Raw genomic sequence first — 16,411 nt, 5'->3', positions numbered from 1 at the left:
TTCTCTTTCAACTGCTACCATGGTCAAGCATATGCTTCTTATAGTTCTTCTGTTAGAAACATTTCAATTTTGCCCTATCCATATAGGCCAATTTCGAAGAGTTTAAGGGGTTTTAAGCATTGTTGTGGACTTAGAACGTCCAATTTTTGCCCTTTTTCTATAAAAAGGTTTGATTTTGAGAGTAAAACCCGCCCAAAAAACTATAGGAGAACTCATAAAAACTATAGGAAAATATAATTTTTCACACAGGGCACGTTTCCTCTGCCGGGCGGGCCGTTTGGGAAATGTTTGGCAAAAGTAGAGTATACCCACTTTTCCAGGCACCACTACACTACTGGTTGGACTGAAGATAAAACACATTATACTGTATCACCTCCCAGTTTGCTGCCAAACCGCCTAATCGTGGACTAATTGGAACACGAGTGAGGATAAAGTGGTATGGACTGAATTGTCGTTCCTGATTGAGACAGAGGGAATATAGATTTTTGGCATGGGGACTGGGAATAGAGCTCTCAGTTGTCACACGCAAATGAAGATCCACCTGACCCCCCCACCCTTCAGTTAGGATCATTTAAACAGACAGACCTTGTCTACATCCTATTCCTTATTACAGTGCCTTCTGAAAGTATTCACACCCCTTGACTTTTTCCACATTCCGTTGTGTTACAAAGTGGGGTTAAAATGGATTTATATGTCATTTTTTGGAAAATTAAACACTAACATATCTTGATTAGATACGTATTCAACCCCCTGAGTCAATACATTAGAATCACCTTTGGCAGCGATTACAGCTGTGAATCTTTCTGGGTAAGTCTTTAAGAGCGTTGCACACCTGGATTGTACAACATTTGCCCATTATTCTTTTTAAAATTCTTCAAGCTCTGTCAAGTTGGTTGTTGATCATTGCTAGACAGACATTTTCAAGTCTTGCCATAGATTTTCAAGCTGATTTAAGTCAAAACTGTAACTAGGTCACTCAGGAACATTCAATGTCGCCTTGGTAAGCAACTCCAGCCTTGTGTTTTAGGTAATGTTTTGCAGTATTACTTTAGTGCCTTGTTGCAAACAGCATGCATGTTTTGGAATATTTGTTATTCTGTACAGGCTTCCTCCTTTTTACTCTGTCATTTATGTTAGTATTGTGTAGTAACTACAATGTTGTTGATCCATCCTCAGTTATCTCCTGTCACAGCCATTAAACTCTGTAACTGTTGAAAATCCCTGAGCGATTTCTTTCGACTACGCCAACGGAGTTAGGAAGGACGCCTGTATCTTTGTAGTGACTGGGTGTATTGACACACCATCCAAAGTGTAATTAATGACTGCACCATGCTCAAAGACTGCACCATACCCATCTATCAATAGGTGCCCTTCTTTGCGAACCATTGGAAAACCTCTGTGGTCTTTGTGGTTGAATCTGTGGTTGAAATTCACTGCTCGACTGAGGGACCTTACAGATAATTGTATGTGTGGGCTACAGAGATGAGGTAGTCATTCAAAAATCATGTTAAACACTATTATTGGCACACAGAGTCCATGCAACTTATTATGTGAGTTGTTAAGCAAAGTTTTACTCCTGAACTTATTTAGGCTTGCCATAACAAAAGGGTTGAATACTTATTGACTCAAGACATTTCAGCTTTTAATTTTTAATGAATTTGTAAGCATTTCTAAAAACATAATTCCACTTTGACATTATGGGGTATTGTGTGTAGATCAGTGACACAACATCTCAATTTAATCCATTTAAAATTCAGGCTGTAACACAACGAAATGTGGAAAAAGTCAAGAGGTGTGAATATTTTCTGAAGGCACTGTAGTGCAGTACTTTTGACCAGAGTCCTATTAGCCCTGGTCAAAAGTAGTGCACTATATAGCGAACGGGGTGCCATTTGGGACAAGGCCCCTTTCTTAAACACCGTGACTGGGAATGATATGAAACAATAATATTAGGTTAATGGATACCTTGGCTAGTTAGTTCAAAATGTGTGTTAATGGTGGAGAATATGGATTTAACTATCCGTTTCCCATTAAATTCCATGATTCATATAATCAGATAATTTTTATGATGTTCTCTTATCCTGTCTTTTTCTGTTACAGTCATATGAATATCTTGTGGTTCAGGTTCTTGCTGGCCATTCTTGTAGCCCTTTTCTGGTCTCATGTTGCACCTACAACACATTTTCCAGGAATACTCTTATCATGTTATTGAATGTATTCAGATTATTTTCAGATTTCGTTATCAACAAATGAGGCAAAAAGTACAGTAAATGTAAAATGTACATAGAATCAACAGTGTAATGTTTGGATTCAGTCTTGTGTTAGGTAAACTGTTGTGTCCTCACCTTTGGTCTAATAATTTCCCCATAATCTACAAACTGTTCCCTTTCAATTGCTACCATGGTTATGCATTTTCATATTTCTTCCGTAAGAAACATTTCAATTTAGCCCTATCCATATTGGCCAATTCCCACGAGTGTAAAGGGTTAAGATGGATTTATGGTCAGGGACAGAGGTAAGCTCAGCAGTTTACTGTAGCTTCATGGTTACCAAAAGTTTGCCAAGGGCCTTAGTTTACAAAGCTATTGCAATGAAAGAGTCTGGACCTAATCTACTCAAAACAGAGGACAGGCAATGTCATGTTATACTCGGCAGTTTAAAAGCATATTAAAATGCACCCTAGGGTGAGCCATGCACAGTCTGTCTCCTCTCCACCAGCCTGCTGTATGCCAATGGAGTCCTTGCTAGAAATAATCTTGTTACGGCGAATGTAAAACATAGATTAACAGCCAGTTTTACCACAGATTTTATCCAGATTTATGTGTGTAATACAGAAAGGGAGCTCCATCCATGAAACTAGTCTCGGTGCGGTGGCTGACGAGTGGATCATACCGGCATAGCTCATATTTGATGTCTCAATGTGATATCAATCGAGGCACTTATCAGATACATTTCAGAGTTCATTCGATAGAGTTCACAGTCAACGCAGCGCAACCCGCAAATCCACTATGCATAATGAGGCTAGGTTCACATTTACATAAATGTATCATTGGTATCCTTTGATCATATTTGATGACAGTCGCAGTAGCCTAAACCGACAGGGGAAATTTGTAATCGCCATAAAAATATCCTGCTAAACTGAAATCCCATTCATATTCATGACCTTTTCATTTTATGGGGCTGCTGGCAGCTGTTTGGCTGTCGGCTCACCTTCAAGTCAGAGTGCATTATGCTTTTTTATGTTCTCTGTTTGAGGAGTAGAACTAAATGAGTGAGAGAAATGTGTCACTGTGTTTCTATCTTATACCGTACCTCCTAACAGCTCAGATTCAAATTCTGCATCCCAAATGGCAACCCATTCCCTAAATAGTGTCCTACTTTTGACCCATAGGGCTCTGGGCAAAAATAGTGCACTACATTTGGAAAAATATTGTGCACTACATTTGGAACGGGCCCAGTGTCACAGACTGCCTACAGTATTTCTGTTCCCTCCCGGTGGGCTGAGCCATTGTTAGAGAAGTCTGATCATGACTGATGGCTCAGAAGTTCCCAATGTTGATATGAATAGACAGCTCAATGGAATAGAAGTTACAGTGCCTTCAGAAAGTATTCACACCCTTTGACTTTTTCCACATTTTGATGTGTTACAAGTTGGATTAATATGGATTTAAAATGTTATATTTTTGTCAGCGATCTACACAAAATACTCTATTGTCAAAGTGCACGAAAAATTACACTAATATATGTTGATTACATAAGTATTCAACCCCTTTCTGGGTAAGTCTCTAAGAGCTTTGCACACCTGGATTGTACAATATTTGCACATTATTATTTTAAATATTCTTCAAGCTAAGTGTAATTGGTTTTCAAGCCGATTTAAGTCAAAACTGTAACTAGGCAACTCAAGAACATTCAATATCGTCTTGGTAAGCAACTCCAGTATATATTTGGCCTTGTGTTTTAGGTTATTGTCCTGCTGAAAGGTGAATTTGTCTCCCAGTGTCTGTTGGAAAGCAGACTGAACCGTGTTTTCCTCTAGGATTTTGCCTGTGCTTAGCGCTATTCCATTTATTTGTATACTAAAAAACTCCCTGAGTTAGGAAGGACGCCTGTATATTTGTAGTTACTGGGTGTATTGATACATCATCCAAAGTGTAATCAATAACTTCACCATGCTCAAAGGGATATTCAATGTCTGCTTTTTAAAAGTTTTGCCCATCTACTAATGGGTGCCCTTCTTTGCGAGGCATAAGAAAACCTCCCTGGTCTACAGATCCCCTGTAGCTCAGTTGGTAGAGCATGGCACTTGCAACGCCAGGGTTGTGTGTTCGTTTCCCACGGGGGGGCCAGTATGAAAAATGTATGCACTCACTAACTGTAAGTCGCTCTGGATAAGAGTGTCTGCTAAATGACTAAAATGTCTATGTGGTTGAAACTGTGTTTGAAATTCACTACTTGACTGAGGGACCTTACAGATAATTGTATGTGTGGGGTACAAAGATGAGCTAGTCATAAAAGAAATAATGTTAAACACTATTATTGCACACAGAGTCCATGCAACTTATGTGACTTGTTAAGCACAATTTTACTCCTGAACTTATTTAGGCTTGCCATAACAAAGGGGATAAATGGTTATTGACTCAAGACATTTCAGCTTATCATTGTTTATTAATTTGTAAAAATTCTAAAATCATAATTCCACTTTGACATTATGGGGTATTGTGTGTAGGCCAGTGACACAAAATCGCAATTTAATCCATTTTAAATTCAGGCTGTAACACAGCAAAATGTGGAACAAGTCAAGGGTTTTGAATACTTGTGGTTGTAACACTCTGGCTCCAGGGACTCTGATTGTTGAGCCAGGGTTGTTATTTTCATTTAGGGTGTATTTTGTTTTGTTGGGTTTTGGTTTTGTATTTCTAGGTTTGCCTTTCTGTTGGTTGTATTTCTAGGTTTGGTCTATGACTCCCAATCGGAGGTAACGAGTGTCAGCTGTCGGCTCGTTATCTCTGATTGGGAGCCATATTTATTCTGAATGTTTTCCTGTGGGAATTGTGGGTTTTTGTTTCCGTTTCAGTCGTATCACTGAGGACTTCATGATCGTGGTTTATTGTTTTTATCGTGGTTTCTTTAATAATAAAGTCTACGATGTTCGCTCAACACGCTGCGCTTTGGTCTGCTCCTTTCTACGATCGTGACAGAAAAACCCACCAAAGAAAGACCAAGCAGCGTGTCCAGGAGCAAGGAGACTGGACATGGGAGGAGGCGCCGGGCAAGGAGATGGAGAGGCTGGCGATGGCCCAGGTGGGCACATCGTGGTCCTGGGAGGACATGCTCGGAGGCAAGGGACCTTGGGGAAGGATCAAGGCCCTGGCGAGAGAGGAGCAACGGCGGCAGCAGGGCCATCGTCGGAGGGTCGTGAGTCAACCCCAGAAAATTTTTAGGGGGCACACGGCATGGACGACGGGGCTGACGGAGGAGAAAAGGGGGAGTATCCAGGAGGCCACCAGGCCAGGGGTACACCGCCCTGTACGTCCTGTGCTGATGCCTCACACAGAGTGTGTGAGGGTAGGCATTCAGCCAGGACGGGTGGTGGCCGCTGTTCACTCCAGGCCTCCTGTCCGTCTCCACAGCCCGGTCCGGCCTGTTCCTGCCACCCGCACCAAGACTACGGTGCGCGTCGCCAGCCCGACCCGGCCTGTTCCTGCCACCCGCACCAAGACTACGGTGCGCGTCGCCAGCCCGGTCCGGCCTGTTCCTGCCACCCGCACCAAGTCTACGGTGCGCGTCGCCAGCCCGACCCGGCCTGTTCCTGCCACCCGCACCAAGACTACGGTGCGCGTCGCCAGCCCGGTCCGGCCTGTTCCTGCCACCCGCACCAAGTCTACGGTGCGCGTCGCCAGCCCGACCCGGCCTGTTCCTGCCACCCGCACCAAGACTACGGTGCGCGTCGCCAGCCCGGTCCGGCCTGTTCCGGACACCCGCACCAAGACTACGGTGCGCGTCGCCAGCCCGACCCGGCCTGTTCCTGCCACCCGCACCAAGTCTACGGTGCGCGTCGCCAGCCCGGTCCGGCCTGTTCCGGCCACCCGCACCAAGACTACGGTGCGCGTCGCCAGCCCGGTCAGGCCTGTTCCGGCCACCCGCACCAAGTCTACGGTGCGCCTCAGACGGCCAGAGTCTGCCGTCTGCCCAACGGGGCCTGAACTGCCCGTCTGCCCAAAGCCTGCAAAGCCGCCCGTCTGCCATGAGCCATCAGAGCCGTCCGCCAGACCAGAGCCGCTAGAGCCTTCCGCCAGACAGGATCAGCCAGAGCCTTCCGCCAGACAGGATCAGCCAGAGCCTTCTGCCAGACAGGATCAGCCAGAGCCTTCCGCCAGCCATGAGCAGCCAGATCCGTCGGCCAGCCATGAGCAGCCAGATCCGTCGGCCAGCCATGAGCAGCCAGATCCGTCGGCCAGCCATGAGCAGCCAGATCCGTCAGCCAGCCATGAGCAGCCAGATCCTTCAGCCTGCCATGAGCCGTCCAGCCAGGTGCTGTCCCTTAGCCCGGTGCTGCCCCTAAATCCAGGTGGAGTAAGTTGGAGGGTGGTCATGTGGAGGAGGCTAGGGAAGCGGGTGGTGACTAAGGTGGGGTGGGGACCACGACCAGGGCCAGAACCGCCACCGTGGACAGACGCCCACCCAGACCCTCCCCGAGACTGTATGCTGGTGCGCCCGGAGTGCGCACCTTTAGGGGGTACTGTAACACTCTGGCTCCAGGGACTCTGATTGTTGAGCCAGGGTTGTTATTTTCATTTAGGGTGTATTTTGTTTTGTTGGGTTTTGGTTTTGTATTTCTAGGTTTGCCTTTCTGTTGGTTGTATTTCTAGGTTTGGTCTATGACTCCCAATCGGAGGTAACGAGTGTCAGCTGTCGGCTCGTTATCTCTGATTGGGAGCCATATTTATTCTGAATGTTTTCCTGTGGGAATTGTGGGTTTTTGTTTCCGTTTCAGTCGTATCACTGAGGACTTCATGATCGTGGTTTATTGTTTTTATCGTGGTTTCTTTAATAATAAAGTCTACGATGTTCGCTCAACACGCTGCGCTTTGGTCTGCTCCTTTCTACGATCGTGACAGTGGTCCTCTGTAGCTCAGCTGGTAGAGCACGGCGCTTGTAACGCCAAGGTAGTGGGTTCGATCCCCGGGACCACCCATACACAAAAAAAATTATGCACGCATGACTGTAAGTCGCTTTGGATAAAAGCGTCTGCTAAATGGCATATTGTTATTATTATTACTTTCTGAAGGCACTGTGAATTCAGAGGAGAAGTGTTTAGTGATTAAGGCCAGGTACATGCAGTTCTCCCTCCTCTTTACCTATCAAGGAATCCTGAGTCATAATTACAGTTCAGTTAGTTCCCTTAGTTCTGCAAACACCTTTGAAGACCACCTCTCTGTTCATATTACACTGTGTCCTTCAGAATGGCATAGGCCATTATCCAAGTTTCAAGTTTTTATGTCACGTGCACAAGTACAGTGAAATGCCTTTCTTGCAAACTCATAGCCCAACAATGCAATAATCAATAACAATGTGTTACTAGAAGAAGAAAAAACACGAGAAATAAGAATACAAAATATTAAATACACAATAAAGTAAGTGAGTAAGTAAGCATACTATATACAGGAAGTATAAAAATAGTGAGTTCCAATACTATATTTACATGTGCAGGGATACTGTAGTGATGGAGGTAGATATCTACTGTATAGGGGTAAGGTGCCTAGGCAACATGATATAAGATAAACAGAGTAGCAGCAGCTTGTATGTGAGTGGGTGTGCGGGTGTGTAGAGTCAGTATAAATGTACACTACCGGTCAAAAGTTTTAGAACACCTACTCATTCAAGGGTTTTTCTTTCTTTTTACTATTTTCTACATTGTAGAATAATAGTGAAGACATCAGAACTATGAAATAACACATATGGAATCATGTAGTAACCAAAAAAGTGTTAAACAAATTTATATATATTTATATTTGAGATTCTTCAAACAGCCACGCTTTGCCTTGATGACAGCTTTGCACACTCTTGGCATTCTCTCAACCAGCTTCACCTGGAATGCTTTTCCAACAGTCTTGAAGGAGTTCCCACATATGCTGAGCACTTGTTGGCTGCTTTTCCTTCTTTTTTCCTATGTGCATATTATGTGTGAATGAGAAAATGATGGAGTGAGTGTTTGTGTGTGTGTTGGAGTGACAGTGTGTGTGTCACTCCAATAGTCTACGGCTTGGGTGGTTGGGGTCTTTGACGATTTTAGCCATTACCCACAGCACACAGAGCAGTGTGTGTTTGTGTGTGTGTGTCCTCAACATGGCCTGTACAGACTAGAGCTGTCATTGCTCCTCACCCTTCAAACGAACACAGTGACAAGAGGTCAGAGTGTTGCACGGTCGCATACACAGACACACACACTACATCTATATTAATATGGCCCACCATGATTCCCTTTATCTCCCACTCTGATCTGATACTAGTGTTAACTTAGATGTAATCATGTCCATGATCATGTGTGACATTTTGTCCCCTCATCTCCATCATAACAGTGACCTTTCAGAAAGGTCATGTTCCATCTACATGAAAGAGGGCGATATGAAAAGTAATCAGCACATCTCCCGAAGATCCTACATGTCAAGCTGCCACTCCACAAGTCACAGTCCAATCAAACAGTCAGCGGGTTAGAGTCAAATTCCAGATCCAATTGTGCATAGCCCGCTGTCTAGCACTAATGCTCCCGGCCTAGACACATATATACTCGTCTCCTCACCAAAGACCGGGGTTCAATCCCAATTCCAACTCTTTAATATGTTACTGTCACCTGCCTGTCTCCCCCTTGGTCATTACATAAATGGTTCAATAAAGTGGTAAAAAATCCCAGGTCCAGCACTATGACAAAAATTAGCCCAGCAGTCTGCACTATCCTATGGGATAGCCTGGCGGGCTCAAAATCCAAGCAATGCAGCTCAGTTAAATGAGTGGGAGAAGTAAAATGAAAATAATGTTGCACATTACCTTCATACATAGAACTGCACTACTGCACTTTACAGACTCATATGCGATTCCTGATCTGTGATGTGAATAAGGTTGATAATCACTTTTATCACTGCACGTGTACAGTCCCCTGTCCCCATATGTTTTTGTAAAGTGTCTGTTGCTGGTTTTTATGTCCTGTAATGATTTTGTTATGATGCAAGGCACATTTCTGTGAAAACAGATGATTACATTCTGTTATTTTAACTTATTACAGTCATCTACTGAAATCACAGAGATGACACCATTGCCAAAAATGGATGTTGTGGGGGTTTAAATGATTTCTAAACAACCATCCCCTTAGCAACCAACCTCTGACAAGGCACACAGTTAGCTTCAGGCTCTGGTGCATTGGACTAAGGTGGATCTCAAAGGCACCCAATTCCCGGTATAGTGCACTACTTTTGACCAGGCACTATATAGGAAATAGGGTGCCATTTTGCTCTTACACACTCAACATGCACCATGAGCTCTGTTACGCTAGCGTGTTTTACCGCTAGCAGTGCAACCTCTTGCATAAGGCATTATCTTGGTTATTAGCATAACAGTTGCCTCCTTTATTAGGGGAAGCTTAATGAAATGCTAATTCCTGTAGGTGGGATACCACCCCTTGCTGCTTGCTAGAAGAGGAATAAGAGGCTTTACTGGAATTTACATGATGACTTCCTGACCTGCTTTGCAAATTGCACAGAATGGTTCTTGCTGTGTGTGCAAGCTCACACACACAGGGAACCACTCGTGAAAGCTAACACACACACGCACACTCGGTGTCAAGCACACATACACACACACACAGTACCACATGTGTATGCTAACACACAGAGCAGTGTGTGTGTGTTTGTATGTGTTTGCGTGCGTGCGTGTGCTCAACATGCATGGCCTGTACCATGACTCACATGCCGTAGCTAAACACAGAGTGACAGAGTATCTCACACACACACACACACAAACCTGCTGATCTAAAGCTTTGTTTGCACCTTAACCTTGAGCACTACCTTGCCAAGTTTAATCAGGTTTGAGAGTAAACAAACAATGCGCAGCAAGAAACAAGAGAACCCTGCCATAGCAAAACTATAAAAAACACACAGCAACAACTTGCAAGTCAAATACATAGTCAAGAAAAAGAAAAATGATGGTGTGTCAGCTTAACAAGTGGAGCTGGCAGGGGTGCTGGTGTACCCTCAGCCCAGCAGGTGGGGTGGGTCTACCCTGGTCTGGGAAAACCCCTCACACCCCGCCAGTCTCTGCACACCTGCAGACATCCAGCCTATGGAGCGCTGGCATGGAGAGTGACCGGTGTTTGGCTCACCCCTCCGAAAATTACAGAGAACATGGCAACAGGACAGCAGCTCTAATATGACATTACTGTTCCTGGGCCCATTTGGGACACAGCCGTCTACGCGAGTCATCAGCAATGGTACTAACTTTTTTTGCTGACATCCTATGGACAGTACATTGAATGCTTCAAAGTGCAAACATAGCTATTTCTTGCTGCATTCAATGTAAATGCAGACACTATTCCATATTATGTCCATACCTCAACAAGAAGTAAAATAACATTCGTACCTTGACCAGTAAGCGGATGGTGCCTGATGCTTTGTGGGAAATGTAGTACCAGAAGGTGAGCTTGCAGGTGGCACTGGACTCCTTCCACACAGAGCTCTTCATGTGAGCCTTATCACCTTTAAATCCCACTGGAGTGGCCTCCAGATAGACAAAATGACCTGGGTGTGTGTGAGAGAGAGAGCGAGAGAGAGAGAGAGAGAGAGAGTGAGAGAGTGAGAGAGGTGTGAGGCAGATTGATAGCCACCTCCTCAGATTGCTCTTGCTGATGGTGACAAAATACAGTTAGGTCATAGGGGTGCGAGGGAGAGTCATGAGGTGGCGATCACTGCAACTGCCCCTTAGTGCCTTCGGTGGTTGCCATTGCAGAGGGCACAGAAAAGTTTCACAAGTCAATGATCAAACCTCCAAAGTTAGAAAAGAATGTGCTGGATTCAACATGAGTCAGTGATCTAGAACATTCTACAGACTGGAAGAGTATGATCATTCATATATGTGGCTCTGAGTAAGTTCAAAAGCTTCTCAAGATACTGCAGATTAATAGTCATTCAATACCTTGTCTAAGTGATACACCTTAATGGCATCCTATCCTATTCCCTATATAGTGCAATACTACTGACCAGAGCCCTTTGGGCCCTATGTAGGGAATGCACTATATAAGGAATAGGATGCTATTTGGGACACGTCCATAGGGTTTATTCTGCTCAAATGTATTTCTCTATCAAAGCTGCTGTGAAGAAGTTATGAATTTCCATTCCAGACACAGATGTTAAAATGCATAAACATTACGAATGTTATTTTTCTTATCAATCCTCTCCACCTTGAGCCAAGAATTGTGATCCAACTATCTCATCAAATTCTGGGATATGGGTTTTAATTTATTCGCAGAGGTGGTAGGGAATGTAAAAAAGCAAACTTATATCCACTTCCTCAAATCAATCCAAGTACATTATTGGACTCTATTCTATGTTTTCATGTTTGGTTCAGCAGATACAGTATGAAGAAAAAATACATTGTCCGGTTATGGTGGGATAGAGAAATAGCCACCATGGCAAGGTGCTCAGAGGCCCGAACTGTTCAGAGCCCCAAACTGTGCAAGTGTACCAAGTTTCATGTTTTTATAAAAAGTGGGGGGAAAAATGCACATATCGCCTGGACTATAAGGGGAATTCACATAGAAATTGCAGAGAGAAATACACTAATACACTACCATGTTCATTCTTCAGAGTGTGGTCAAATGGAGGTCTTATGCCCTGGACTGAGCCAACCCCCAACGCCCAATCAAAGTTGTCAGCCAGGGAGCTCTTCCAACCACAGCGACCATTCTCGAAAGAGCAGGAAGTCCCACAATCCTTTTCATCGGTGCCATCGCCACAAACGTCTACGAAGTCACAGCTCTTGTCTGGATGGAAACACTGGCCATTCTCACACTGCAGGTGGCCAAGAGGACAGGAGTCTAGGGAGCACACACACTGATTATAATGCATAATATAAGCATGAGACAGACAGACAGACACGCACACACACACACACACACATACTGACCGAGTGAGAGGCCATTTATTGAGAATTACACAAAGTCAATCTATTTTATAACATTCAATGGCTTGCACATGAAGGCAAAGGGAAACTGCAGCAGTGTCCGGATCTGTGTGTGTAGCTAGCATGGTGTTGGCTTGCATTAGCTTCCTCATACATCATGTAGAGTAGAGGTCATGGGTCAGCCATTAGTGAAGTGAAGCACCACTCAAATGAAAGAGGGTAAGGTCAGGCTGCCCAGCACTAGGGTTGTGTCCCAAATTGCACTCTATTCCCTATAAAGTGCACTACTTTTGGGCCTTGGTCAAATGTAGTGCACTATATATGAAATAGGGTGCCATTTGGGACACAAAAGTACTGTAGCAATGTTATGGATCATGCTACAACATGCAGCCAAGAGACTAGGGTAATAAGCAGGACCAGACTGGACAAAGGACAGTGAGATAAGAAATCAATGATGTATTGAAATCAAAACAAATAGTGCACAACTAAAGGTCGTATTCATTCAGTGCACAAACAGCAGCTGTGTGAATTCCCTGTGGATTTGTGTTGGCTCTGATCTTAAGACCTAACAATTATCAGACATAGACTCTATATACAAAAGTACCCCCCTTCAAATTAGTGGATTTGGCTATTTCAGCCACACCCGTTGCTGACAGGTGTATAAAATCGAGCACAGCCAAGCAATCTCCATTGACAAACATTGGTAGTAGAATGGCCTTACTGAAGTGACTTTCAATGTGGCACTGTCCTCGGTTGCAACACTCACTACCGAGTTCCAAACTGCCTCTGGAAGCAACGTCAGCACAATAACAGTTCATTGAGGGAGCTTCATGAAATGGGTTTCCATGGCTGAGTAGCCACACACAAGCCTAAGATCACCATGTGCAATATTAAGCGTTGGCTGGAGTGGATTAAAGCTCGCCGCCATTGGACTCTGGAGCAGTGGAAACGCGTTCTCTGGAGTGACGAATCCCGCTTAACCATCTGGCAGTCCGACGGACTAATCTGGGTTTGGCGGATGCCAGGAGAACACTACCTGGCCAAATGCATAGTGCCAACTGTAAAGTTTGGTGGAGGAGGAATAATGGTCTGGGGCTGTTTTCCCTTAGTTCCAGTGAAGGGAAATCTTAATTCTACAGCATACAATTACATTCTAGACGATTCTGTGCTTCCACCTTTGTGGCAACAGTTTGGGGAAGGCCCTTTCCTGTTTTAGCATGACAATGCCCCCGTGCACAAAGCGAGGTCCATACAGAAATTGTTTGTCGAGATCAGTGTGGAAGAACTTGACTGGGCTGCACAGAGCCCTGACCTCAACCCCATCGAAGCCCTTTATGATTAATTGGAACGCCGACTGCGAGCCAGGCCTAATCGCCCAACATCAGTGCCCGACCTCACTAACGCTCTTGTGGCTGAATGGAAGCAATTCCCCGCAGAAAAGTTCCAACATCTAGTGGAAAGCCTTCCCAGAAGAGTGGAGGCTGTTATAGCAGCAAAGGGGGGACCAACTTTATATTAATGCCAATGATTTTGGAATGAGATGTTCGATGAGCAGGTGTCCACATACCTTTGGTCATGTAGTGTACATGTACACATGCGCAGGCACACACACACGCAGACTAGATAAAAAGGCCCAAGGTGCCAATAAAGAGGAAGGTGCTTTTGGATAATGCTGATATTGAGATGGTAAGATCTTCTCTGCATGATCAAAACTTCACCTTCATAATGTAGGGCTAATAACATCTAGTTTCTCAGAGTAGGAGTGCTGATCTAGGATCAGTTCCCACTTTGTCCATGTAATGTTATTAATTGTGATCTAAAAGGCAAAGCTGATCCTAAAATCGCAAAACAAGCAAAGAGACCTAAAAGGCCAAGAATTCAAATTGTATATAAAAAGTAAGCCAAACAAGCAGACGATCTGAATGATACATTAGCCTCTCTTTCAGTCAGTGGCTTAGGAGGACAAAGGAGGGGAGCAGTAAGGCATTGTATCAGAAGAAGGGGGAGTAGAGGGCTGAGGAGAGGGGATGTGGGGCTGGAATTTGGGCTGTATAGGAGCCAGGCATTCCAGTGGTGTCAGACTTGGGGTTTTGGAGTATTAGAGAGGCGTGATGATGCGTGATGAAGAGGGGTGGTCCCAGTAATTAAAGCAAAGAAAGCGGGATAAATCCCCTCTAATCTTTTGTTCCACTTCTTCAGGTGCACAGTACCAGAAGGAATATGATACCACCACAGTAGTACAAAACAAAGGAGATGATCGTGGACTTCAGGAAACAGCAGAGGGTGCACGCCCCTATCCACATCGACGGGACCGCAGTGGAGAAGGTGGAAAGCTTCAAGTTCCTTGGCATACACAATTGGCGCACAATTGGCCCAGTGTTGTCCGGGTTTGGCCGGTGTAGGCCGTCATTGTAAATAAGAATTGGTTCTTAACTGACTTGCCTAGTTAAATAAAGGTAAAATTAAAAATATAAAAAATAAAACAAATACACATCACTGACAAAATGAAACGGACCACCCACACAGACAGTGTGGTGAAGAAGGCGCAACAGAGCCTCTTCAACCTCAGGAGGCTAAATAAATTTGGCTTGGCACCTAAAACCCTCATTAACTTTTACAGATGCACAATTGAGAGCATTCTGTCGGGCTGTTTCACAGCCTGGTACGGCAACAGCACCACCCACAACCGCAAGGCTCTCCAGAGGGTGGTGCGGTCTGCACAACCCATTACCGGGGGCAAACTACCCTCACTCCAGGACACCTACAGCACCCGATGTCACAGGAAGGCCAAAAGGATCATCAAAGACATCAACCACCCGGCCACTGCCTGTTCACCCCGCTATTGTCCAGAAGGCGAGGTCAGTACAGGTGCATCAAAGCTTGGACCGAGAGACTGAAAAACAGCTTCTATTTCAAGACCATCAGACTGTTAAACAGCCATCACTAGCACATTAGAGGCTGCTGCCTATAGACATAGACTAGAAATCACTGGCACTTTAAGAAATTGAACACTAGCCACTTTAATAATGTTTACATATCTTGCATTACTCATATCATATGTATATACTGTATTCTATACTATTCTACTGTATCTTAGTCCATGCCGCTCTGACATCACTCGTCCATACAGTAAATGTATATATTCTTAATTAATTCCTTACTTAGATTTGTGTGTATTGGGTATATGTTGTGAAATTGTTAGATATTACTTGTTAGATATTACTGCACTGTCAGAGCTAGAAGCACAAGCATTTTGTTACACCTGCAATAACATCTGCTAAACACGTGTATGTGACCAATACAATTTGATTTGATTTGAAATACATCCCAAATGGCACCCTATTCCCTATATAGTGCACTACTTTTGACCAGAGCCCTACAGTCAATAGTAGGACACCATAAAGGGAACAGGGTGCAATTTGGGACCATCCATGGATATGGAAAAACAGGAAGCCATTGCTCCTCTCAAAGGTAACGAAGAAAGAGTTTGGTCTACCGTGATGGTCAATCATTTCCATACATTCAAGTCATTTTAAGTGTTGAAAGTTGTTTCTGCCTTTGTAAATAGCTGGTTTCAAATGGTATGAAATCATTATAACATATGTATATGTGCTTGATTGAGTTTGCCTGGCTTAATGGACCAAACAGAATAGTCCCAAAACTGCAAACCCTGCCCACTTAGCACTCCAAGCAGGATAGAGCAAATGCTCAAAGTATTTGAAAGATTTCAAATAGTTTTTGATCCCAGGTCTAATATCTTCCATCATAACAGCAAAGCCAGCCTCTAGTTTATTCCCCAATTTACCTCTACCTCCATCTCTCCCACCCTCTGCATCAAAGACTGAATGTTAGTGCAGATTAAACCGAGGATTAATGGACTTTTATATGATGATCATTATGGGATATGATAGCTCAGGAGCCTGTACATTAAAAGTGGATCTAATTTATTTGTTTTTACTGATGAGCTGACCACCTTCTTCACCCTGCCTAGTGCCTACCCCACTTTCCACTTAAGCTGTGCTAATATAGACACCGTACACAGCACAGGAGGTTGGTGGCACCTTAATTGGGTAGAACGGGCTCGTGGTAATCGCTGGAGCGGAATCAGTGGAATGGTATCAAATACATCAAACACATGGTTTGATACCATTCCATTCACTCCATTCTAGCCATTATTATGAGCCGTCCTCCCCTCAGCAGCCTCTACTGGTACAGTAATGACCCACTGCCCTTCAACTCC

The 16,411-nt window shown here is 44.2% G+C and overlaps 1 protein-coding gene across 1 annotated transcript in view; it reads right to left on the bottom strand.

Moving 5' to 3' along the window:
* The window catches only part of malrd1 (MAM and LDL receptor class A domain containing 1), a 146,960-nt gene that overhangs the window by 46,453 nt on the left and 84,096 nt on the right, over positions 1 to 16,411 (bottom strand). The window contains exons 20-21 of the mRNA XM_041881133.2: positions 11,840 to 12,085; positions 10,633 to 10,790 (exon numbers count right to left, since the gene is read on the bottom strand). Coding sequence (XP_041737067.2) covers positions 10,633 to 10,790; positions 11,840 to 12,085 — 404 coding nt within the window. The remainder of the gene's footprint in view (positions 1 to 10,632; positions 10,791 to 11,839; positions 12,086 to 16,411) is intronic.

The sequence above is a fragment of the Coregonus clupeaformis genome, chromosome 7 (genome assembly GCF_020615455.1).
Source record: "Coregonus clupeaformis isolate EN_2021a chromosome 7, ASM2061545v1, whole genome shotgun sequence".
Taxonomy (NCBI): Eukaryota; Metazoa; Chordata; class Actinopteri; order Salmoniformes; family Salmonidae; genus Coregonus; species Coregonus clupeaformis.
Note: the sequence above shows the minus strand (reverse complement) of the source record. Positions and strands in the feature narration are given on the sequence as shown.